General features: G+C 41.0%; 1 protein-coding gene across 1 annotated transcript; it reads left to right on the forward strand.

The window, feature by feature from the left end:
• Window positions 1-1,106: 1,106 nt before the first annotated feature.
• Window positions 1,107-14,937, forward strand: LOC117283024. Its single transcript, XM_033755155.1, has 2 exons — window positions 1,107-1,989; window positions 9,104-14,937. The coding sequence occupies exons 1-2, from the start codon at window positions 1,792-1,794 to the stop codon at window positions 13,988-13,990; spliced, it is 5,085 nt and encodes a 1,694-aa protein (XP_033611046.1). The 5' UTR covers window positions 1,107-1,791; the 3' UTR covers window positions 13,991-14,937.
• The last annotated feature ends 12,210 nt before the right edge of the window (window positions 14,938-27,147 follow it).

Genomic DNA, 27,147 nt, shown 5'->3' on the forward strand with positions numbered 1-27,147 from the left:
CAGTTCCTCTCTTGACAAGTTTATATCATGAACCCAAGCATTCGTCTCTTTCGCCTAAAATAGNGGTCCTCTGGAAGATCAAAATCGTCATTCATGAATTTCCTACCAATCTGAGACTCATCGAAGATTCCTCAGTCACTCCCCCAGTTCCTCTCTTGACAAGTTTATATCATGAACCCAAGCGATTCGTCTCTTTCGCCTAAAATAGGAACACACATAGCAACCACTTATACATACGTAATTAGAGACTCGTTATGGAATTGTAAATATTTGTACATATATGTGACATACTGAATATGCGGAGGAAAGAACTACGCAGATTTAGTGTTCAGTAAAATACTTGCCGGGAGTCACCTTCGTCTTCATGAGGAGCGACAGCTAAAAGCAAAACTTCTTCCTCCAAAGACGGATCCATGACTATTTACCGCTGTGATACCGCGCAATACCGAGGCGATATACCGACTGCGATAATATCGCGTTCCTCGGAGTACCGCGCCAGTGTGAGGACCTCCATTCACCGCAATGTAATTAGATATCGTCCCGTACCGTACCGAGCTGAGTATCGCGTCTGTGTGTGGCAGCCACGTGACAATAAATTTCCGCGATCGTCTCTTTCAGATGTCGCGCAAGGCACACTGAAGATGGCACGTTAGGTATTCCTATCCTTGATTCTGAATTTCTAGGGACTGAGGAAGGTTATGATGGATACTTCAAGTAGAACTGCAATTCTTTTTCGAACCGAGCACCTCCGAAAGAGGAAGTAATTGTGCAGTTTAGGCTACATTGCTTTAGATTCGTGTAAACCATTTCCAATAGGGAGAAACTTGAGGAATGTCTGCAAATGAATGTATCCGTCACATAGGTAAGGCCACTCACTGCGGGGATTTCCACGCCCAGCTCACAAAGACAACGTCTCGTCTTGCACCGCTAGATAAGTCTGAAGATAAGCAGGATTTATCCGCAACAATGTATTGTTCTTTAGTAGCTTCACATACTGATAACTGTTTATCTTATCTGTGTATAGATAACAGCTATATTTGCGTAGCAGATATATTTTAAATAGAGTAGTTCCTACAGATTCAGACGAAAAAGCTGAGTTTGTTTCCTTTAAGGAGGCCATTTTCTTCTTTTGCTACGAACTGTTATTGCTATCGTTTGCAACAATACTGACGCGAGTGAGTGGTGCTGTGATCTGTAAGCCTGTATACAAAAGCGTCGTTGCCGAATGGTGATACAGGCAATACTGAGGGCAGAAGTAAAACTGTGCGTGTGAATTTACACACTCCCATTGCACCGATTTTCATATGGCTAATATCGAAATTTCTCTTGCTGTTTTGGAAGAGAAAATGTGCAGAATTTTGAAGTTGCAGCATGAAAAATTGAACATTTATAAGTTATACTTAAGAGGACCTTCACGGTTACTGCAGACAGATTCTTTACAGCCTTTGTTAAATATCATAAATTCTTCCCCGTCCAAGTAGGAATTGAGCCTCAGTTTAGGTTACGTTTTCGGGATAGTCTGCAAACGCAGTAAGTAATTATACATGTAAATATATCGGCGGTTATTTAAATTATATTAATGCGGACTGTTAATTTTACATATTATGAAATTTCACAACAACTGCTTCCTGTAAGACACTATTGTAGTGAACAGACTGTGACATGCGCTGTGTTCATCAGAATGAAAGCAAACACAGAGAAAGAGAATAGGGTGTAAATACTGTAGCATCAACAAGTGCATAAAATTCTTACGAGTGTCGAACTTCAAAACAAAATTGTTCTGTCGGTAGTATGGGCGTCAGTATCCAACAGTGGAGGGCCACGATTGGCCAGTGGAATCATGGAAGACCAAGGAAGTGCCTAACAGTAGCAATTGCCATTGCTAGGAAACGACAGCAAGACATTCATATGTGGTTCAGACTTTTAGTACTAGTTTCTCTACTTATCATCGGCTGCGTTGAACTGAACCCAGGCCCTAACAATGAAAAGGTAAGATCTAGCACATATTTCGACGGAGCGCAGATAGGACAGGGAATAGCGAGTAACTTATTACATAGAAATTTGTTCGGAGAATATCGTGGAAAGAGAGCGGCTCGTAGACCTAGATGTAGTGGGAAGGAAAGGAACATTATCGAAAGAGGCAGGAAACAAACAGTATGTGTAAATATGAAGTGTGTTATGCCGCAAATTTCGAGACTGGAAATCAAAAGCATTGCCTAAATGTTACGAGAGTTTCAAAAGCGTTTTACAGCAATTAGAGCGATGATGGCCACACATAGGCTGTGGAACGCGGTCAAACAAACATCTTTAGTCAGCTGCGGAGTCAGCTGTTATGATGTATAAAAAAAGGTTCGAAGGAAAGACAAGGGGACCGATCAATCGATTATTGTATCGTTAAAAACGTAATATTCGACCAGCGGCCGGAGGCTCTTTCCAATATGAGTACTACAAGATGGTGGATGGCGATACTTGTCTGCGTCTCTATTCTAAGTAAGTCTCTTTGTTCCTACTAGTCATGCTATTAAACATTATTATTGTTGTGAACTTGAAGTGCAGTCACCAGTGTGCCCTACGAGTGTCAGGGTAGAATAGGGTAGAAATTGTGTATCGAGTGACAGGCAATAGAGGGAAACGGCAGTCTCACGGCATAACCCCGAGAGGGAAATTAGAATAAGAGTAAGAGCGAGTAAAGAACGATGTTATGTTTACCGGCGGAATGTCGGCCTCACTTTATTGTAAATAAGAGTGTAAATAGACAGTGCAATTAGGGTAGGATGTACACAGAGAGTAGCGATTCGCTCCGCCACATTCCCACCCCTTCCCTGACCGACCCACGGCTATCCCAGTCTAGGCGAAGGCAGAACTGATCACAGGCAGTCAACGGCAGCCAGATGCAACGAACATTTTAATTGTAAGAATGGCAACCGAGTAATTCAGGACCATTTTATTAACCCCCCTCTAGGCACAACAAAGTGTATTGTATTTATGAGAATCTTAAAATAATCAAGGCTGGTGTCCCACAGGGAAGTGTATTGGGGCCAGTCCTATATCTACTTTATATTAATGCTGTGCCAACTACATCGAACAGTACTATAGCCACGTTTGCAGATGATACAGCAGTCATGGCAGTAGGAGAGACTGTTGAAAGCTCAACTCAAGGCTGGTGTCCCACAGGGAAGTGTACTGGGGCCAGTCATATACCTACTTTATATTAATGATGTGCCCACTATATCGAACAGTACTATAGCCACGTTTGCAGATGATACAGCAGTCGTGGCATTCGGAGAGACTGTTGAAAGCTCAACTCTAGGCCGGTGTCCCACAGGGAAGTGTACTGGGGCCATTCCTATACCTGCTTTATATTAATGCTGTGCCAACTACATCGAACAGTACTATAGCCACGTTTGCAGATGATACAGCAGTCATGGCAGTAGGAGAGACTGTTGAAAGCTCAACTCAAGGCTGGTGTCCCACAGGGAAGTGTACTGGGGCCAGTCCTATATCTACTTTATATTAATGCTGTGCCAACTACATCGAACAGTACTACAGCCACGTTTGCAGATGATACAGCAGTCATGGCCGTAGGAGAGTCTGTTGAAAGCTCAACTAAAGGCTGGTGTCCCACAGGGAAGTGTACTGGGGCCAGTCCTATATCTACTTTATATTATGTGCCCACAACATCGAACAGTGCTATAGCCACATTTGCAGACGATACAGCAGTCACGGCAGTAGGAGAGACTGTTGAAAGCTCAACTCAAGGCTGGCGTCCCACAGGAAAGTGTACTGGGGCCAGTCCTATACCTGCTTTATATTAATGCTGTGCCAACTACATCGAACAGTAATACAGCCACATTTGCAGATGATACAGCAGTCATGGCAGTAGGAGAGACTGTTGGAAGCTCAACTAGAAATGTACAATTAGGTTAAACAAAGTCGCCCTCTGGACAACAAAATGGCGAATTGAACTCAACGGAGTCAAATCAGCACGTATTGACTTTACAAACAAGAGGATTGCACAACAATCAATCTTCATCAATGGCACTCAAGTTCCATGCGCCAACACAGCGAAATATCTTGGAATTACTCTAGACGCCAAGTTACGGTGGAAAGAGCATATCGAGAAAAAACGTAATGAGCTCAACAATAAGTTCAGAAAAATGTATTGGTTGCTTGGACGCAATTCTGAGCTATCAATCCGCAATAAACTTACATTATACAAACAAACTCTACGTCCAGTTTGCAGTTATGGTATCCAGCTCTGGGGCTGCACCAGTGAATCCAATATTCAAGTGATTCATCGCTATCAGAACAAAGTGCTGAAGTGTATTGTCAGCGCACCAGGGTACGTTCGTAACAGTGACCTTCATCGTGACCTTGGGATCGAGACAGTTACAGATAGCATCGCTAAGTCCGCCACCTCATGAAAAGAGACTCCAAAACCAAGTCAAGATTGAAGCGTCCAGACTTCTCAACGTGAACAGTATCATTACACGACTCAAACGGAAGAAACATTTCGAACTAGTTAAATGTTAAAGTACTAAGTAATTCAGTGGAAGTGACTTAGTTTTAATTTACGTAGTATATTAGGTTTAGAAAAAATTAATCGTTAGTTATCCAACTAGTTTCAATCGTAATTAAGTTCTGCGTTACCCAGTCTTTAATTAATACATAAAAATTTATGAGAATAGGGTTAGATTCCCGATGAGGTAATTGGAATTTTTAATTGACCTAATTCTTCCAGCCGCAATATAACCCTGGGGCCGACTCAGCCTCTAGCAGAAATGAATATCAAGAATCTTCCAGGGGTAATGGGCGGCTGGACGGGGCGTAAGGCTGACAACTTCACCGCCATCTGTGAGCCGATTGTCTAGAAAATGTGGGAATCTCAACATCTCACAACCCCATGGGTCTTAGCGGTGTTTTACAGGGATATCTTTACCTTTATCTTATGTTCATGGTTCACTGCGGGGAATTTTGTGATGAGTGACTCGAACCAAGGTTCGTTTTGACAATAACATTAAATTTCTTCTTCAGGAAGACAAGTGTCATTCTTTCAAGAAAAGATCATCATCATCATCAGTAATCTGTCAGACGACAGGTCCACATTTTCTTCCAAAACAATTCCTCCACTTAATGCGATCTAGAGCTTTCTCCTTCAAATGACAATATCCTCTTCTATCCCCAAGGTCATCCAGCATCTTCTTATGTCTTCTTCCTCACCTTCTTGTCACTTCTATCCGCCCCTCTATCTTTCCTTCAATAACTTCTTTTAGAATGCAGTTTCTGCGTAAAACATGACCAATCCAATTAGCTTTCCGTTTTCTTATTTCGTGTAGGATATTCCTCTGCTCACTGACTCTAATTAACACTTCTTCATTTCTCACATAATCAGTCCAAATGATCTCCATCCTTCTCCAACACCACGTTTCGAAACTTTCCAGATGTTTCTGATCTATTGCCCTAAGTGTCCATGTTTCAGCCCCATACAGAGCTATGCTCCAAATGTAGCATTTCACTAGTTTCTTCCTCAAATTTAAGTCCAATTTGCTGGTACAAAATTCTTCTTCTTGCTAAATGCAGCTTTTGCCATGGCAATCCTGAATTTAATTTCGCTAGTACACCTTCCATCATCTGTTAACAAGCTACCCAAATATTTAAAACATTTCACATTCTCCAGTTGTTTTTCGTCTATCTTTAATGTGACTGGGGTTGGTTGTCTCGAAATGTTCATTATTTTTGTTTTTTCCACATTCGTTTCCATGCCATAACACCTTCCACTTTCAATTAGTCTATCAATCATACCCTGTAGCACAGTTTCTTCCTTACTCATTAACACAAGGTCATCTGCATATTTCACAGTTTGAATAATTTGCCCTCCTAATTTGAAATCTCAGAGCCCATTGAGCCGTGTCCCTTGACCCTGTGGGTAAAGAACCACGTTCTTCTACCCACTTTGAGCCGTGAATCCCTACTCTATATGAGTAAGGGACAGGCTAATAAGAAACGACTTGCTTGTAGCGTGATGCACTATGCCTCCCAATGATTGTGTAAGGGATCTCGGGGGAGGAAAATCACAGTCGGTGCGATGGGCCAGGCTGGACGGATCCGCTAGGCAGGAGCTGCTATGGAACTTACGGCGCAAGTATACATATACTCAACTGGTGTTCTCAAACATATAAATAAACATATATTGATAACATAAGTATACAAAGAACTCCGCCTGAAGGGCAGTAACTTGTTAAAACATGTGATAGATAATTAATACACACTTGCGCTGTGTTCAACAGCACAGCAACTCAATTAGGCCACGCCTCATGGCGTATTGCAAACTCTCCAGTACAACATGTACTCGATCAAGCCTTCGTAACACCAGGAAAGAGAGACAGCTTGAAATACTACAGAACACGCCTGAAGGGCAGTGACTGTTTATCGCAAACTTGGACAACCAAAATTACTCTACGCCACCCGGCATATATAATCAAACCAAAATGCGCCTTACGGCGTACATTACCCTAGTAAGTCACTCACTTGTATTCTTGGATATACAACTCAAAGATTTACCTCACGACTGATCCACCCTTGACCATATCGTGAGGGCACTCTTCTCCCTTCGATCAGTGCTGCGGGCCGAAACCAAATTTCAAACACAATCAATTCAACTTGCCGAAACCAAATTTAAACGCAGCGATGTTTCCAGGCGAAGGTCAATGGGAAGAGAGAAAGATTAGCTCCACTTCAGCTAAGCAAGAAACCTCGGTCTAAGTCCAGGAGGGGGGGAGACAAGGTCAGCTGACCTGACGTCAGTCAAGGACGTTAGTTGGAAAGAAGGGAACGGCTCGAATCCTGGCGTTTCGGGGGGGGACTCCAAGGAACTTAACGGAGAAGAACCGTTGCACGGTTCACCATCCAGAGCTTCCTTGGTAAGGCATTCGCTGTACAAGTTGAACAGATCTGGTGATAAACAGCATCCTTGTCGAACTCCTCTTCCAATCTGCACACTTCTTGTCTCCCCTCTGTCCAGTCATACTCTAACTTTCTGATCCATGTACAATTTGCTAATCAGTCTTCTTTCACGCCAATCGATACCTGTTTCCTTTAGGATCTGCATTAATTTGGTCCAGTTTACACGGTCAAATGCCTTCTGTCAGTCTCTGAAGCAAATACACAGTTCAAGGAAAGACATTACACATAAAATAAAAGGTAATAATAATTATGATAACAATAGTTACGAGTCACGTTAACATTACGAGTAACATGAAAACTTGAAGCCGTGTGGGGAAAGTAAGTGTAATACAGGGTTATTCATAAGTCCGTGAATCATTTAAAAAATTCACTGCAAATAAATTATGCATCGGATCATGGTAATTCTTACGTCGATAGAGAATGAATCTTTCCAAGTTTTTCTAAAAGCCTCCATTGCCCGCTAATCTCAGGGATCTTCGCAACCGTATCACCGCTGCTGTGGCTCTGGTCAACCGTGATATGCTGACACGGGTGTGGGACGAAACGGATTATCGCATATATGTCTGCCGTATCAGCAAAGATGGACATATTGAGTATCTGTGAACTGTGTAAAACGAACTTGGTGAGTTATCTCTATTTCAGTGTAATGAAAATTGGTATCCGTTGCGTAGTTTATTTATTGCAAATTTTCAAAATGTTTCACGGATTTATGAATAACTCTGTATATGTGTGTTCTGACGAACTGTTAACCAGACTGTCCCATATTTGAGAAGTAATGAGCGAAATGCATTCGTGTCAAAAAAAAATATTTTTTCGTCACTATTTTGAGTGTAGATTATTTGTAAATGGCGCAGGTTGCCTTAGGACATTCGGGCTGTGCTGGAAGCCCTGAGGTACGGAGAACAATACCCTGGTCACATTCGCCGCGATCCCAACAGAAAAATAGCCCGGGTGTGCTCAAGAGCCGGTCTGGACGACATATACTCGTAGAATTGAAAATTCTTGCCACCACTGGGATTCTAACTGCGACCCCTGATTGTCCAGCCCGTAGCCAGTCGCTATACAGACTGAGCTAGACCGGCAAGCAGGTTCTAATATTAACCTGCTTGAGAATATGCTGCCGTTTTGTGTACCTAACACATGCATCTTTATAAAAGTCTGTAGGGATACATGTGTCAGGTGTACAGAAAGACAGAAAATTCTCAACCAAGTTAATGTTAGAAGCTGTGATAATTTATTATAATAGGTTAAATATGTGGCTTCAGATAGTCGTCAAGATGTGGTGCTAACAGCCTCACACCGTAAAATATAGTGACATGTAGACCCGTTGCTGGGCAACGACTACGTAACCGTATTCCCGCGAAAACAAATACGCAGGCAATAGTCCAATAACTTATGTTGCTATGCAACGTGCTATAACTACAACACTAGAGGAAGATCTGTTTTCTATGGGCTCGCCAGGGGGGCCGTGCCATATCTCAAGCGGTTAGTCGCTGGCTTCCCACCGCGGCGACCCTGGTTCGATCCCGGGTCTGGTGAAGTGGGATTTGTGGTGGACAAAGTGGCGCTGGGGCGGGTTTTCTTCGAGTACTTCGGTTTCCCCTGCCAATCTTCATTGCACCAAATTCTCCATCATCACAATCACCCGGAGCAGGTACCACCCCACCCCCACACACTAAGCGAAATAGGCTCTCCAGTCGTAGTACAGGAACGAGAATGGAGCGAGTCCTAGGGGTAATAAGGAAGAAGGCTTCGGCTGAAGATTGATAGTGAGTTATTGTATTTGATTGTTATTAAGAGACATTATAAAAGATAGTTTTAATAAGTCCAGTCATCCAATCCAAAACACGTTATTACTAGTCACGGAGACATAACTTCGTGACAATACAATAATATGTTAACCAAGTGTCACACGTAACCTTCACATTAACGGTATGCTTAGTTCAATATGGGTCATAACGGAGGGTTCCTATAGTAGCCAAAAGCAAAGAAATTTCTTATGTAAGTTTCTCAAGAACGGCTATGCCCCATAGAGCTGATTCAGTGAGTTAGATGTGTAATAATATGAGGTGGGCTAAGTGTCCCCGCATGATTTCAGTGTATTATACTAACAGAACCCTCTTTCCATTTTCTGCATCAGGAAAACTCTGCTATGCCTCAAAATGGCGCAGCTCTTCCCAAATACAAAAGACGAGCAGGCACCGTTAGCCTACACGGAGAACTGTATGGGCCCAGGGTCGCTTCGTATCTCTTCGCGAGAGGCCTCAACAGGACAAAGGAATTTTACTTGGCATCAAACATAGATGGCGCAGCGGGAGTTTTTGATGACTTGGTATTTAGGTACAAGCCGGAAGAAGAGGATATTTGGAAGACATGTTTCATACAACTTAAACATAAGAGTAGAGACTACACAGTTCCACGTACCAGCCTGAAACAGCTGTCTGGAGATTTCAGTTTGTTCAAATATTTTGAATCCTATTGTGATATTAAAAGGCATGTTTGTACAGACCGTAATCTAAAACTCTGCGGTGCATTTGTTGAATTTGAATTTGTAATATATACCAATGCAAGGTTAGAAAGTAATTCTGTAGTAAAGTTAGATGATAAAAATCCAGTGAGCATATTGTGTTCAGGGCCAAACTGTGGTGACTATACAACTTTTGACGAGAATCACGACAAAGATATTTTCGAATTTTTTCAAGAACTGTCACAATATTATCAGTTCATTTCAGAATTGAGCGATCTACTGAAGAGGGAAGCGTGTGAGGACAAAGACATGTTGAGTAGGATAGAGAAATTTCGGAACTCTGTCACCAGCGCAGAGATATCAGGAAAACTGAACAATTTGAAATCTGATCCGAGAGTCTTAGAGAAGTTTATGAAGGAATTAGATAAATGCGATTTTTCATTATGCACAGAATTCTTGCGGAAGGTGAAAATATTCCATTGCCAATCAAATGAAAAATCTCTCGAGACCTTAATTAAAGAAGAACTACGGGAAGCTTGTCAAACATCAGATCAATGCAAGAATTCCATCTACAAAATATTTCAAGAATTTTTGATGCAATGGTGGGAAAGAAAGGGAAATACCGAGTGGCTGAGCAAGCGTTCACGTGTCTGGCAAAGTGTGAAAGAGAACATAATTAAGAAAATAAAGCTAGAAGCGAAAGCTGAACTTGAAGAAACTCAAGGATACGGCATACGTTTTAATAAACAGCATATAAAGCGATTGGCTGACACCATAAAACACAGCAGTTTCTTGAACATAATCACCGATACAAATGTTGGTTCCATATCCAAATTGCAAATTTATGAGGCTCTCAATTCCATTTGCTGCAAAAACTCATTATTTGTTTCTTTGAAATCGTTGTTGAAACGACGTAAGGAAATTCTAAATATTTGGCCATGCAAATGGAGTACTGTACTGGTCATTGACTGTACACGAGGCTCTGACAGAGTTGACGTGAATGTCACCAATATTCTTCTGGACTATTTGCGAAAACCCCATAAACAACTGATCTTGATTTCGCAACGTAAGAATCAGAATTTCGCTTCACATCTTCATCAGAATTTAGGACATATTTGCAAGTATGACGAATATTCAGATGACTGCAACCTTTTAGATTTGGATGATGAATCGCAAGAACAAATTTTGGAAAAAACTGTTAATTTTCAAGGAAAAGAACTCTCATTGAAGGAACTGATAGGCAACGATCCTCATGAAAATGTAAAACGTAATATAGACTCACATGTTATGTCCCTCCTGTTGAGTAGTGACAAGAAATATAATATTGGTAAAAATTTGGGCGAGCCTTCAGATTTCTATGTCCCACGTTCATTGGACCATCGAATATATCTGAATGAACATATTATGAGAACGATAGACAATGCCAACACGTTTGTTGTCACTGGTGTAGAGGCGCACCAACTGAGAAATTACCTACCTGCAGGAGAGAAGATATGCAAATTTAAATTTCATAGTAGGAAAAATTGTAGCTGTTTCAAAGTTGTTAATGGTTTCACTACATCTGACTTTAACGCTAAATTAGGCGATGAGAAAAAACGTCATAATATGTGGCAGTCAAGTAAACCAGAGAACGTTAGGTTCATTATTCTTGGGGAAAAACATCCAGAAATTGACTTCAGTGTATTGAAAGATTTGTACAGCAAAGTGCATTGGGTTCAGATGAAGGACGGTTCCTTCTTATGGAGAGAGTCCAACTGTGACATTGGGGACATCCGGAAGTATATTGACAAGACAAAATATGAATCGTATAGCTCCAGAAATATAATGGAACATAGAGATAATGTCTTGCTGCTGGCAGCAGAACCAGGAATGGGAAAATCCACATTTCTCTCCTTCATGGAGCATGAGTTGAAAAAAATTAACCCATCAATATGGGTACTAAGATTGAATCTTCATGAACACACGTGTGCATTGGAAGATATTGAATTTGAAAAGGAATGCATCGACAAGTGCGAGAACTTCCTATGGAATGCTGCCCACTCACCTGAACAGGATGGTTTGAAGTTTGCTGAAACGATATTCCGACAAGCACTGGAGCAGACAGGGAATATGGTAGTAATACTAGATGCTTTCGATGAAATCAGCCCAGATTACAGTTGTAAGGTCGAGAAGTTAATCAAGGAAATAAGAGAGAGAATGAAATCAAAGGTTTGGGTTTCATCTCGTTTCTCATACCGTGTGAAGTTGGAGGATATCATGACGAGATTTGCTTTTACATTACGACCCTTTACCCAAAAAAATCAGATCAGTTTCTTGGAACAGTACTGGAGCAGAAAAATCAAGAGACCGAATTCGACCAGCCTACGGGATTTCGCACAAAAGTTAATCAGATTGTCTTCGAGAAATTTCAGTGATAAAGATGGGCAGTTTACCGGTATTCCTTTGCAAACAATGATGTTGGGAGAGGCTTTCACGAAAGAAGCTGAAAATTACTGCTCAAGTGGGAAGGTTAAAATGCCAGACAATTTTAATTTGCTTGCCTTATTTAAAAATTTTACGGAGAAGAAATGTGATATATACTTCAAGGAGAAAAATTTAATGGATTGCTCAAAACCCAAAGCAAGAAGAGACAAAGAGCTCTACATAAATAAACACAAGATTTCAGCCTTAATGTCATTGTTTTCCTCGGATGAACTGAACCGACTGCTGAAGCCAGGAAATGCCCACGATTTGCAAAGCACTTCGGAGTTCCTGAAGAGTGGAGATGCACAGCGGATTGGAATAATAACCGAGTTTATGGACAGCAAACCGAGGTTCATTCATCGCTGTTTCGCGGAATATTTTGCTGCCAGTTGGTTCGCTGAAAGTTATGCAAGCCATAAAAGCTTCATTTTAAACCATCTTTTCAACTCTCCATTCGAGGTAGTACGGAATATTTTCGATCGAATTCTTGCTGAAGACATGCCTCTGCACGTTGCTGTTTTGAACAATGACATAGAAGCTGTTGATCAGTTGCTGAAGAAGGAAACAGATGTACACTGTGCAGACAAGGGTGGTAGAACAGCTTTACATCTGGCAGCCACCTACAACCGTGCAGTCACGCAAACATTATTATCAGTCCCAGGGGCTGACGTCAACGCAACGGATAGAGTTCTGAAATGGACACCGTTGAGGTATGCTGACAGAACGAGATCGTGGATGGCTATGGATATCTTGTTACAGGCTGGTGGAAAAGCCGAAGACGCTGTATTTACTAGCAAAAACGTTAACGACGAGGAGTGGGGACAGGCGGCGCTGTGGCAATGTGCGCAGAAGGGATACAAGAAGTTACTGGAGTTCATGATGGACTCTGGCACTGATGTCAATACCGCTGTACGAGTTCGTGGAAATCTCCGACAGAGAAACACACTCCTCCATATAGCATCACGTTACGGTCAAGTGGAAATTGTAAGATTTCTGCTAGAAAGGAGCGCTGACAATACGTATTGCGTCGAAAACAACACGGCTATGCACTTCGTAGCATTCACGAATGGCGTCGGTATTAACACCTTACTGCCAGATAGAGCGGCGTCTGCCAACGCGACAAAGACTTTGACCAAAAGAAGAGCTGCTTTAGACAAAACAAATGGAGAAGGCGAAACTCCGTTAATGCTGGCTGCTTACAGTGGCTGGTTAGAAATAGTCAGTTTACTTACGCACAAAGGTTCGGACATAAATTTATGTGTGGCTCACAAATCTGCTTTGCTGTCAGCAATTGAAGGGGGACATTTGGATATAATAAGTTTTTTACTGGAAAACGGTGCTGATGTTAATGCCAGATATACTGCCTTGGGACTTACTGCATTACAATTTGCAACGTTGAGGCAGAAATTGCCAGTAGTGAAATACTTAATTGAAAGAGGTGCCGATGTAAATCTCTGCTCACGTAGTGAACTGAGGAGGTCAGCTTTACACTTTGCAGTGACGGTTGGTAATTTGGAAATTGTGGACTGCTTACTGCAGGCCGGTGCTGATTTGAACGTCCGCGACGACATGGGACAATCTCCCCTCTGCCTCGCTCTTGGTTTCAGTAAAACTGAAATAGCCATTCGTTTGATCAGAGGAGGCGCAAATGTAAATATACCTGATTTTAATCAGCTCACGCCTCTACATTATGCTGTAGTTCGAGACAATTTAGAATGCACAAAATTCCTGATACAATTTGGTGCTAATGTAAATTACCAGGGACCTGCAAATACCACTGCACTTTTATGTGCTACTAACCTGGAAAGGATAAGCATAATTAACGTTCTGGTCGAAAACTATGCCGATATTAACCTTCGGGATGACTCGGGACACACTGCATTGCATGTGGCTGTTGATAATGGCAATCTGAGTCTTGTACATTATTTGCTAGACAGGGGCGCTGATATTAATATCCCGAATAACACAGGGGAAACCCCGCTACACTGGATGCTTCAAAACGGTTGGGATATTCTGGTCTGGCACTTACTTGCGTACACAGGTAACAGACTGTTCTTCGAATATGTAAGCGAACAATTCAAACTTTTCTGTACATAGAACATACGAGTATACCTAATTGTCACTAAAGGCCAGAGTTAAAAAATAAGGTGAAGCTGTCCCTGTGCTTAATCAAACACAATGTTATAAAGACGTATGGGGGAGTGAAAGTATACCTCCACCTTTCGTTATACGGACTGAGCTGTCCAGACGAGAGAGGCAGAGCTATTTAACTTATTTAATTTTATCAGAGGCAGTCTTGAAGGGCCAACTTCTTGTCGAGTTCGTACGATGTTGGTGTGCGATTGTCACCTTTTTATATAAATGCTACGTCTACGATATGTTGCGACCTTGTAAGTTCATCTTGAGGTACATAACTTTACGTAATTGCTCTACTGTATTGTATTTCCTAGTTCTAAAACGTGATTAAAACTAGTTCGAATTATTGTTTAATTTTGTTAAAAAATAATCAAACATACACCTTTTTGAAGTGATAATCAGTTGCCGATAAAATGAAATCAACAAATTCAGTTTTTGAGGTTGTTTCGGGGCTGCTGTAACATGAGATTCACTTCCTTGCAACGTAACTTTACGTACGCCAAGTCGACCCATGTACCCTTTTGAAGCATTCGCGATATTGGATCAAGAGCCAATTGGGAGTAAACGATGGCAGTGTTCCTGCATATTTGAAATAACAACTTCACTTCATACTTACGCCACGAACTTTAAAAATAAGTGTCTGGATGTCGGCTAAGGTGTACACTGCACTGCACACCGAAATATTAAAGTTCATTTGCTCTCATTTCCACGCCCTATAATAGTACTGCATTTTGTTTCCGTGGAAACAACATAACGACATATATTGCATATTTAAAATATATATTGTATTATTGATTGCACGTATTATATAACTAATATAATGTGTTATTTCATGTTATTTTTTTTTCAACTGCGTCACTAAATGCGGAGTAAGGACAGGAATTTCTATATATTTTCTTTGTTCTCATTGTCACTCCTGCTTTGAATCTGTATTCTTTTGTATGTTAATAAAATATATATATATGCTCTTTTATGGCAATAAACATATTTGTGCCTACATCACGAACATGCCATGTTCCATTCCCGCAGGCTGGTCTCGAATTAATTATTCTGGTTACGGCGTTACAGTTAAAGGTCTTTTGACTTATACATTATGTTGAAGGGAATCAGTTCATTGTTGAAAATAGTGTTATGTTATAACCTGTAGGATAACATTATCATCATGAATTAGATCGTGCATTATTTGCTCCATTCTCTTCAAGAATATGTTGGTCCCATCTTAACTCTGGTCGCCCTACGTTCTGCCAACTTTTAGGGTTTTATGTTAAAATTTTCGCCGATAACAGTGGCCGCGGTGTCTAAGGCATGAACTGTTTTCGTCCGCTCGAACGCTGGGATCGTGGGTTCGAATCCCACTTAAGACATGGATGTCTATGAGCGTTTATTCTGTGTCTATGCTGTCCTGTGTGCAGGTAGCGGGCTTGCGAAGGGCTGATTCCCACTCCAAGGAGTCTTACCGTCTGTGTAAAATCTTAAGAAACTGATAAAACTGCCAAGGCCCAATAAAGGGTCTTAGTATCATTAATGACTGAATGAATGTTAAAGTTTTCTTATGAAATCGTCTGTCCTCCATTCGTAGGTTGTGATGTTCCCGCTGCGATCCGGAGTTTGGAATTTATTTACATGTAGATTAAAAATATTAAATTCTTACATAATTTTAACGTTTCTTATTTAATCCTAAAAATAAGGAAGAACTGAATTTGAACGTAAGCAGTTAGGACGACAAAGAGCCGCGAGTTGCTTACCTACATTCTCTGTTACTACACGGCAAAATGACGACGACCGAAAGTACCTTTTAAATATAGCGCTTCGTGTTCAGAGTGCATAAGAGCTGCCCTCCTTTAATCATTGCCCAAGCAAAGAAAGTTAATTTATTTTCTTACGCAAGAGAGGATAAATTTGTAAAAATATGGAGGAAGATTTAGGTGACATTTTCTATTTTCTGGATAGAAAAGGGTATCATTGTGCAATACCTAACCTCGTATCTGGTCTCTCCTCTGTCAAATCGATTGTGAAGTAAGAAGCCGTCTTACAAAAGTCGATTGAAACTTTATACACTCTCACAGTTACAAACAGGTGGACAACGTAATATTAAAAATGGACTTCAGTGTCTTGTAGATAGTTTCAGCTTTTTCCAACTTCAAATTATTCCCGAGAAAAGTACCTCAGTTTCTCCATGGCCCCCAGGGTGAAAAGGTTTTCGGCTGAACCCAATTACTATAAAAGATATAATAGAAAATACTGTAACACTTTTTTTATTGTTACTTAAATAGCAATCAGAATTATCATATTCTATAAGCTGTTGTGGTGACATTGGGCTACTGAGCCCGCCTATGGCAGGATGAGGGTCCTTCCACCGAAGGAGCCTCCGTTATTCACTTGAGGTCAATTGGAAGACGTCTTTTCAAGCGTCTATTTTTGGGTTCTTCCAGTAGCGGCTTTATCACGGCACTGTATATCAGGATTTTGTTTTCCAGGTTCAGTTGGGATTTTCTTCCTAGTAACCAGTATAACTCTTTAACTTTCGCATCGATGTGTTTCCTCTTTTTGACTATGTGTTCTTTCCAATTCAGTGTTTTATCTACGTGTATTCCCAGATAGCGCACTGTTGGTGATTCCGGTATGATTTCATTGTTGATGGACACTGGAGGACACAGTCCCTTTCTTAAAGTAAAAGCGATTTGCGTAGATTTTGTTTCATTTAATTTTCCATTTTTTGGTCCACTGTTCTAGGAGATGTAGGTGGTGTTACAGGTGCTCTGAAGCAGTTTCTGAGTGTTCATGGCTGGATAATATTACTGTGTCATCTGCGAAAGTGGCAGTTATTGTATCAGCTGTCGTCGGTATGTCTGATGTATATAGTAAATAGAGTACTGGGCCCAATACACTACCTTGAGGTACGCCAGACTTTATTGGAAAGAGATTTGACGTTTCTCCGTTGACTTTAGTTCTGAACTGGCGGCCATTTAGGTAGGACCTGATCAGCTTGAAATATGTCGGGAGTGTGTGCTTTATTTTATATAGGAGACCTTCATGCCAGACTTTGTCAAAAGCCTGGCTTATGTCCAGGAACACTGAAGGACAGAATGTGTAACACTTTAAAGCTCAGTGGTTAATATCTGTATCACCTGCTTAAACACAACAAAACTCCATATTCTGGGCACAATGTACAGTAAGCAGAGATCGTTTCCCTGAATAGCATTAACAGACTGTCTTTGTAGCGTAGACGTAATGCATTTCCGGTGAGGTACGAACTGATTGAACATATTCGCGATAAAGGACAAAATGAAGCCAGACGTAGAAAATATAAGAGGCTTAAACTTTGCGGTGGTCAAGCTTACGACCGTTCGAATGACTAAGCTGCTGTTGTGGCATAAGATACGTAAGATAGGCATGATCGGCTCTGTAAAACCTGCATTCGCAGAGGAATTGTGTGTAGTGCAAAAGGAAGAATTTTAAATAACATACTCTATGTGCGAAATGTACATTTGATGAAATTGCAATCATATTCATAAGAGACAAACTCATCTTCTCGTCAGAGAGGACGTAAGTACTGTAACCGCAAGGGTTCAGTTGAAAATTTTCTGGTACTAGGGCTCAAGGGGCTTGAAGCCAAGACTGATTGGCGGTAAACCACCAGTCGTAAAGTAACCTCGACTTTGGGCATTTTAAAGGCCTGTGAATATAGGAACAATTGATAAATTATGTCTAAAATGCCTAAGTCAAGGTCCCAGACTCTGAATTTCAATTTAACATGTATAACTTTGAAAAGAAAACATAGATAAATATAACAAACTAATTAACACTGTGGCAACAGAAGCTGACGGTTCAACGTCGCTGACTGGACACAATTCTGATCAGTTTCATCCAGATCTCACGCTTATCACTTGTATCCGTAATGTCCATCTTGAAATTTCAAATGGACGATTTCCAGTAGGTTTTACTACCACAATTCTTCATTTTGCACTCATTATGTCTCTCGCCCAAGTAATATTTGCAGCCTTTCGCAGCTTCATGGAGTGTCAAATATAGATGTCTACGAGTATATAGCATCCCGACTAAGAATGTATGGAGCTTTATCTCTGTCTCCCCATACGTCTTCGTGATATTAAGCAGCTTATTAAATAGCGGCGGACTGAATAGGGAACGCCTTGCCGAAGGATTACTTTGCCCGCCGCTATGCAACGCATCTCTTGTTGCCGCGGGAGTACATTTAATTACAAATAACGGCGGAAACCAACTGTTAGACTTTCATCTCGGGAGCAACGATGTCCTAGGCACTGCTGCCTAGGAATTGCTAGCCGTTGACTAGTGATATATGTCTTATCGTCCGGCCTTCCTGGCGGCACTTCACAATATTAATGATTAAATTTTCTGTTCAACATTGCAACACTCGCAGCTAAGAAGAGAACGCACATCACAAGACACGGTTTACACAGAATATAGGGAAAACGACCTCCATAGTGGAAGAACCACAAGCAAGGTTTAATTAAGACACATAAGATTAATAATCTTAACAAGTTTTAGTGTGTGTAAATTTATTATAGTTGACAAATACGCGCTTTTAAAATACTGTGACATGTTGCGCAATGGAGGACAGTCCCTCCCTCCCCCAGCAGTGACGTGGCAGCTCTGGCCACGGTGAGGTAGCCCTTGGGCTATGTGGCACCGCTTCCTACTGTGACGAGGCACGCAACGCGCGGTGACGTAAGACGGCGTGAGGTAACAGCGGTAAAGATCACGTAACAGGCAAGCGATGCGGCTATATAAGGAAATTACACAGCCGCCGCAGGGAGTTAAAGTGTATCAGCGGCCGAAGACAGTTCTCAAGGCAGCAGTTACGAGTTACGAGTGGGCCAGGAAAGAGTGTGCAGTCTAATATTTGTAATACTGCAGATAGCAGTAATTGTAGATCTGTAAATTGTGTGACTGTAAGAGCGAATGTGAAATAAAATTCGCTATAGTCAATACGGCGTGAAGTTATTTGTTGCGTTATACCCCCAAAACGTGACAATACTTTTAAATAGTTTTATAAAGACATATAAAGGCAAGCAATGCAATAGATTAACGTAATTAGGCACCTGATGACGGCACTATGTTGCCGAAACATGTCGTGAAGTAACAGGTGAAACTGAGTGCACTACAAGACGGCCACTGTATACATATCATGGCAGTAGAGATAAATTACAAAATTAATATGATCGACTGAGGTTTAACATTGTTTTCCCCAGCCTCTCTAAAAATCACGGATAAAACTTTTACTTACGCCACGACAACTGCTTTCCATCTCCTTTCTAATTCAACATTCATATATCATTCTAACGTTCGACGCTGTTTGCTCTGCATATGGACAACGTCGTGAAACATATCCCCCCCCCCAAAATATTGTCACGTGTTGGGTGTATGTCACGCGACAAGTAACTTCACGCCTTATTTGATATAGCGAATTTATTGAACACTCGCTCTCACAATCACATAATTTACAGTCTCACAATTACTGCCATCGGCAGTATCACAAATACTTTTCCTGTAGTCACTGCCATGCACTCGAAACAACCCGGCTCGGCGACTGCTAGATTGCAGCTGACTGGTTACTCTCTCTTTAGTAGCTCAGTCGCTCGTAACTGGCTCAATCCTCCCTAATCACTCACTACTCACTAACTAATCACTCACTACTGAATAGTGTTCGCTGTTCCTTATTTAGCCTCGGCACGGACAACACAGAAAACAGTTACGTGACAGGTACCGCTCTTGCCTGACGCCGTGTTTACAGGTGTTGCCAGCAACGATGTCTGGAGTTCTTTACGTCTGTGTAGTAGTCGCGGTATCCCTTGGTAACAACACCGCGGCAGTGGTTGCCTGACACAGTTGCTCCTCTGTTACGTCACCACGGGGGAGGGGGTGTTTACCGAGCGTTGCGTGATAATGGAAGGGGTGGGGGTCTGTGACGTCACTCGCGAGACCGCAGAGTTCACGTGAACCCTACTTCCCGTTGGCCATCCACGTCACAATATAGTCAAAAATGAAATGATAAACACAAATTCTTAAAAGTACCGCATTAATTTAATTAATAAATTAAAATTTAAGAAAAGAATTCAGGAACTTTTTTTTTCCAGTCCTGTAACGATGTCAAACAGGTTTCCATGGCAACGAATCAACACCCGACAACAGAGGAACTGCTGGAAGCGGTGTTTTCTGTGGTCCGCGCCGCGACCGTTGCGTACGTCTCTGCCGGAACGAATGCAGACGCAACAATGGTGGAACTGTTTAAGGCGGTGTTTTCTGCGCGGTCCATGCGAATGGTTAATAAGTTTAAAGCTTAGTTCAGTTGTGGGATGTGTGCCAGACGGTAAGGACGTAAGCGGAAGACAGTGTTACAAGGAGACGATTAGTGAAGACAAAAGACTTGATGTGTGCTACAGTTGCAGTGATATTTGGAATGTTTAACTCAGCGAAATTGTTATATTTACGTGTAATTACAAGTTTTATATATAGGTGATCAAGAAATCCATTCACCAATCCAAACCCCTTCTATACTCACCCATACACGTGAGCATATTTTCCTTTGATTATTATCAGAAACTGTGCCTCTCTCGCCTCGCCTAGAGCACACACATAACTAAGAGAGAGAGGTGGAAAGGTAACGCTGAAGTAGTTTCTGTGCTCAATTAGTTAAGCACTCTGCCTTGTAGACGTATGAGGGAGTGGAGGTGTAGCTCCACCATCCTTGACCTCGGCACTAGATGGAGGTTCGTGGTCAGCTTCACGCCCCGGCCGCATTATATCCGAGTAAAAAACCTCCGGTACCCACTGGATGAGAGACTGGGTGTTCCCCAGAACTGGCGCGGCTACTGTAGGGAAAACGAAAACCTTCCAGTTCCGGGAATCTAACCCCTTACCGTCGAATCCGTAGTCCGTCGCTATATATGTAGACTGAGCTATCCCGACGAGAGAGACAGAGATATATCATTTATTTAATTTGCAGGGACAATCTTGAAGGTTGTACTTCCTGTCATGTTCATACACTCTTGGTGTGCTACGATGTCAATTTTTTATATATATAAATGTTACATCTACGACATGTTTCGGCCTTATAGGGCCATCATCTGGTAGACAATTTACGTAATTGCTTCACTATATTGTTTTTTTAGTTCTGAAATATGGCTAAACTACTTCCAATTATTGTTTCATTTTGTTAAAAAATAGTCAGACATATTCCTTTCTCAATTTATAGTTTCTTTTAAAATGAAATCAGCAGATTCAGTTGTTGACGTTTCGTGGCTGCTGCAACATGAGATTCACTTCCTTCCAACGTATCTTTACATGTGCCATGTCGGTCTACGTACCCTCCAGAAGCACGTGTTATATTGGATCCGGAGTCAATTGAGAGTAAATAATGGCAAAAAGGTATCTATCAAGCCATGGTATTAACATGAATGCTCTTTTTCTTTGGTAGGTGGATGAATAAACCGATTTCAACCCCTCCAAGTACCTCCCCCTTAAACGGCTTTTATTTAATTTTGTCCTTTCTTTATAACATTATCTAAAGCGTTGGTTCTTCGTTCGGGGGCTTTATTAAGTTAAATGGTAGTGAAATAATGAAATTATTTATCGCTTTGTGCTCTTCTGGGTTCTTCTAATCCTGTGTATTCTGGTAACAGTTTGCCAACCTTTTGGAGGAACCTGATAATTCCACCTTCTTTCTCAATTATTACTATCGAGAAACTATAAATTTTCATAAAATATTGTATAGGGTTGATTAATAAGGAATTTCTGTCAATATAAAGTATATGCAAATAATAATGTATATACGTTTGATTAATACCCTACATGTTTCGACCCCCCCAACTGGGCATCATCAGGTTAATCTTGCATTTGTTTTCAAAATGGCTGCTCTACTATAATTTACAACGCCCATCTAAAACCTAACTTTCAGTTGACTTTAATTTTTTGACATAAGAAAAAATTATTTTAATTTAGATCAGAATTTTAACCATTAACTTAACTTCAGATACATTAAGACATTTAATTCACTTTTATCGCAGAAGACATTGGAATTAGCATAGCTCTGACGTGGTATCACATAAAGAGCTATGAGTTGTTTTTCTTCTGACGTCGAGGTCAGGAGAAACGAGAGGCGTCTCCATACAGAAGCCTTCTTGTAGTGAAGGTAAGTCTCTCAGGTTGTTCTGCAAGAAATGAATGAACGAGCCCTCTTGTGAACCATAAATCCCACAGGATATCATCTTAAAACAGGTAAAAGTAAGTTTAGAAGTGAACAGTCACATTACCCTTGTATTAACTGACGGCACGCGGTAGCATATTCGGTTGAGACACTATGCTACATGCCGGAAGGTTGCGGGTTCGATTCCCGATGAGGACATTGGATTTTTTAATTAACCTAATCCTTCCGGGCGCACTATGACCCTGCGGTCGGCTCAGCCTCTAATAGAATTGAATATCAGTATTCTTCCTAGGGGGTAAAGAGAGGCCAGCGTGTAAGGCTGACAACCTCATCGCTATCTGTGAGCCGATTATCTAGAAAATATGAGAGCCACGACGCCTCACAATTCTATGGGCCTCTACGGCCTGTTACAGGCGTAGTTTTACTTTTTACATTGCTGCTGTATTAATTAAACCTATATAAAGTATACATTTCAATAAAATAAAATGTTATTTTAATATAATTGAAATGTGATTAAAAGGTAACATATTTTGGAGATTTTGATAAAGGTCTGGTGTCCGGAACTCGAAATCGCCGAATCACTAGACCTTTTAATCGCCTTTTAATTATTTGAAATAAAAGTTATATTTGATGGAAATTTATACTTTTATGCATAGGTAGAAGTAATTTTATCCCTGTAAAGTAAGTAAAGTAAAGGTATCCCTGTAACAGGCCGTGGAGGCCCACAGGGTTGTGAGACGTTGAGGTTTCCACATTTTCTAGAAAATCGGCTCATAGATGGCAGTAATGTTTTCAGCCTTACGCGCCGGCCACCCTCTAATCCCAGGAAGATTCGTGGTACTCATTTCTGTTAGGCTGAGTCGACCCCAGGGCCATAGTGCGGCTGGAAAGATTAGGTCAATTGAAAAAATCCACGACCCACAACCTTACAGCTTGTAGCATAGTCCCTCAACCAACTACGCTACCGCAACATTCACATAGTGGGGGGTGGGGTCCAACTGGGTCCACTCGGCACGTCGGCCACTGTTTGGCCTATTGTACCTCCCCCGGGTGTTTATGATGATGGAGAATTTGGTGGAATGAAGATTGGCGGGGGAAACCAAAGTATTCGGAGAAAACCTGCCCCAGCGCCACTTTGTCCACCACAAATCCCACTTGACCAGAGCCAGGCTCGAACCCGGGCCGCCGCCGTGGGAAGCCAACGACTAACCGCTTGAGCTATGGTGCGACCTAGAGAGCACTTTACTCAAGTTCTTAAATATAACTTTTTTGTGTTTCAAGTAGGTGCATTGTTCAACAGATCCTCATCCAGTTTCATATTAGAGACGTACGTTGAACTTTGCATATCTTCACATAAGTTCATCAATGTTCAGAAATAATAAAGACTAGTTACTTATGTTCCTCAATAGATGTTTCTGTGATCCCAGCTCTCCGTTAATTTATTTCGATTCTTCAATTAATTTTTCTATATTTCCAGTCCGCTATTAAACAGATCGTGGTTCAACTTCTCATTGGACATGCTTAACGGACAGCAGAGCTCCACACATTAATTAATCCATATTCATCCATATAGAAGACTCATGCTTATGAACTGATTTTTTCGTGTTTCCAGTACACCCTTCAAAATATTCTAATCCAAATTAATATTAGAGACTGCGATCGAACACCGTGTACCGAAACAAAAATTCATTCGCGCTAAAGACTGGTTTACGTAATCTAATTCTTCAGGATTTCTAATACTCTTGAACAAATCCAAGTAAAAATTCATATCTGAAATATTCATTTACACTGCATGCCTACACGAGCCTTCATCCATATTCATCTATAAGATGGACCAGTTTATTCATTTGCATTAATGAATTTGTTCGTTTCCCATTACACCATTTAACATATCCTAAAATATTTCAAGTTGATGATGTAAAATGAACATTGCTCCATGATTATCCATGTATTTTTCTGCGTTTCCAGTAGACTTAGAAAGGATCTTGGTATAGTTCCTAGCGACTGTCTCTGTGGTCTAGTGTTCAGAGTTCCTGGCTACAGATCCAGAGGTCCGAGTTCGATTCCCGGTGCTACCAGATTTTCTGAGAAGTAGTGAGTCTGGAAAGGGGTCATTAAGCCTTGTCAGAATATTTGAGGAGCTATTTCAAGGAAACAGTGGCTCCGACCTAGAAAACCGAAATTAGCAATCGTGGGAATTCGTTGCACTGATCACGTGACACCCTCTATCCGTTAAAGTTGGCAATATCTTCGCCGTCAAGCGACGGTGGCTTGGTCGGTATAGTTCGCTTGCAGACTAAAACCACGGATTAGCATAATTCTTAGTTGAATAAGTGCGTTTCAGTGAGCATGTCCACTCTGAAACTGATCCGCAATAGCCTGATATGAGTAGTAGTATACTGTCACGTGTAGGGGAGCGTGCCTGATTTACAGACGGGTTTTGGATTGGATGATTGGATTTATTGACATCTTTTACACCCACCTCATAACTATAAGTAATTGCAGCGATATCGTTAATCTTCGAATCTTACAGTTCACTGCTGCAAGCACATTACAGTTCTCAGTCTTCACTCTACACTAGTCTTTTCATGGCAACGGTGTTATAACAGTCCCACTGTCACTTAAAATCACACAGGAAGTCTTTTTACATAGCCTAATTCTTTTGTTGCCATTTCTTCTGAATCATCTTCGACTGCCATCTCTCTCGTTCTAACTGTAACTGCTCACTTGGAATTCTGGACCCTGACTTATTGTTCTCAGAGTTAGAGTCACATTGCGACTGACTATTAGTCAGTCAGTCAGTCAGTCAGTCAGTCAGTCTTAGTGTTGATCCCAATCTGATGCTCATGACAAGATATTTATTACTGTTTGACAGTTACGGTTTTGTTATTGTGGAGCGCCCTCTCTGACGAGAGGATGGGTCTGTCTTTTGTCAGAGTTATTGTCTGCAATAGTAAGTCATTTCTCATATTGTAAGGGATATTTACATTTTACATGTTAAACATTTAATAAATGTATATAAAATATACAGCAAAATAGATTATGCCCTATTTCTAATAGCTTCCGCTACAACGGCAGTCTAGTCACTTGAACGGTCTTGTGCTTGACAGCCGCCAAGTTTAAGTCTCTTTTAGTTTCTATGTCATGTCCTATTTCTAGTAGCTTCCGCTGCAACGGCAGTCCAGTCACTTGAACAGTTGTATGCTTGACCACCGCCACGTTTAAGCCTCTTATACTTCTGTATTATGTATTACCAACAGAATGGGCAAAATACATTGTAAGATGCGGCATCGGCCAAACAATTAATGTCAAATAATACTACATCTATATCATGGGCCTCCAAGCAGTTTACTGTATGTATACAAGTCTGAATATACCATTACCTCTGCTGAAATATTGCAACAACTGACTTCATGGTATGCAATATCACATGAAGAGTTTCTAACCATATTTTACTCCATAATTTTCGTTTTATAATAAGTTTATAATTCATTGTATTTTAATACTATATATTTCATAATGTAACAGTTATCAAGTATCCAGCTTTATTATTGCAATTGCAGTTCAAGAGTGTGCGAATATAGTATGTAGTGATCATGTGTTTACCTGATGATGGCTTTGAAAGACGTAGCTGAGGTAGTTTTCACCTTGACCATTATGTTGTTGTGTTACGACGGACTCCAATAAAGAATTGTATATAATATATATATAATTATATTAACAATTTCAGAGGATGCAGCATTGGGTTTACTAATGAGAAGCACTTATGAAGTATGCCACTGAGATGGCCTTAGGTGACAATATATACGTATCAGTTTTGTGACAGTCAGTTCGGGCAAACTGCGGTGCTGCTACGAATTACTGCTCACATTTACAAGGCATGCTGTTCAGATGGCATGATATACATACCAAGTTTCATAAAAATCAGTACAGATGTTCATGCACTGTGTTGTATACACGTACACATATAGTAAGGTGATTTCAGTTGCCTACCTTAATTTCTTTCAAAATAAGAAAAGCAGGCTAACAAGAATCATGGAGGTATAGATCCATACATCCTAGATCTCAGCATTATCTGGACATAAGTGCTCAGCTTCATGCTCCAGCTGAAGAGTCATGGATAGAACACCAAACGAAGTGAAGGGAAAAATCTCTCCACCTCCTGCAAAATTGACTGCAATTTATTCAGCCCATAGACAGTTACTTTACTGAAGAAGCTATCAGTTCAAGAAACAGTTACAGTAGTTGTTATCTTATCCACTTTCCAAAGTACTGGCTAAAATATTGTAGCGTGTCTGGGTATGTCACGCTACAAATAAGTTCACGCCGTTGTTTGGTATAGCGAATTTATTCTGTTCGCTCACCTTACACACACTTTACAAACATTTGCACTTGCAGTGTTACAATTACTGCTTACAATATCTCGGCCGATACTGGACTGTCTTCTCTGGCGGTTGTTCCAAGACTGACTGTGCGAATGCATTCAACCCCGCTATATAACCTTGGTTGCTGCTATGCAACGAACCCTTTGTTACAACCATGGAGACTCCTGTTAGAACTACAATAGAGCGATTGTTGTTTCCTATGCAACGATCTGTTCTAGCGTTTCCATAGAAGTGGCTCTTCTGGATTCCAGACACGTTACAATATATATACCATATTAGTACAAATATGAAGTGTTTTTTTTTTTCCACAAACCGGTTCTTGGGAAAGAGGGGATTATCTTATTTTTCTTTATTTTTTTTATTGCTAGCGGGGTGGGACTAAGTGCCCTGTACTGCGGCCACTTATGGCCTATTGTACCAGCCCCAGATGATAGGTGAGGGTGACTGTGGAGCAATTGGTAGAATGAAGACTGGCAAGGGAAACCGAAGTACTCAGAGAAAACCTGCCCCAGCGCCACTTTGTCCACCACAAATCCCAATTGACCAGA

The sequence above is a fragment of the Cryptotermes secundus genome, unplaced genomic scaffold (genome assembly GCF_002891405.2).
Source record: "Cryptotermes secundus unplaced genomic scaffold, Csec_1.0 scaffold1382, whole genome shotgun sequence".
In the NCBI taxonomy this organism is placed as follows: domain Eukaryota; kingdom Metazoa; phylum Arthropoda; class Insecta; order Blattodea; family Kalotermitidae; genus Cryptotermes; species Cryptotermes secundus.

Excerpts from the sequence above, each read along its gene's own strand:
- LOC117283024 (XM_033755155.1), top strand. The coding sequence starts at position 1,792 with ATGGGCGTCAGTATCCAACAGTGGAGGGCCACGATTGGCCAGTGGAAT. Across the intron at positions 1,990-9,103 it reads CAGGCCCTAACAATGAAAAG|GAAAACTCTGCTATGCCTCA; the intron begins GTAAGATCTAGC and ends TTTCTGCATCAG.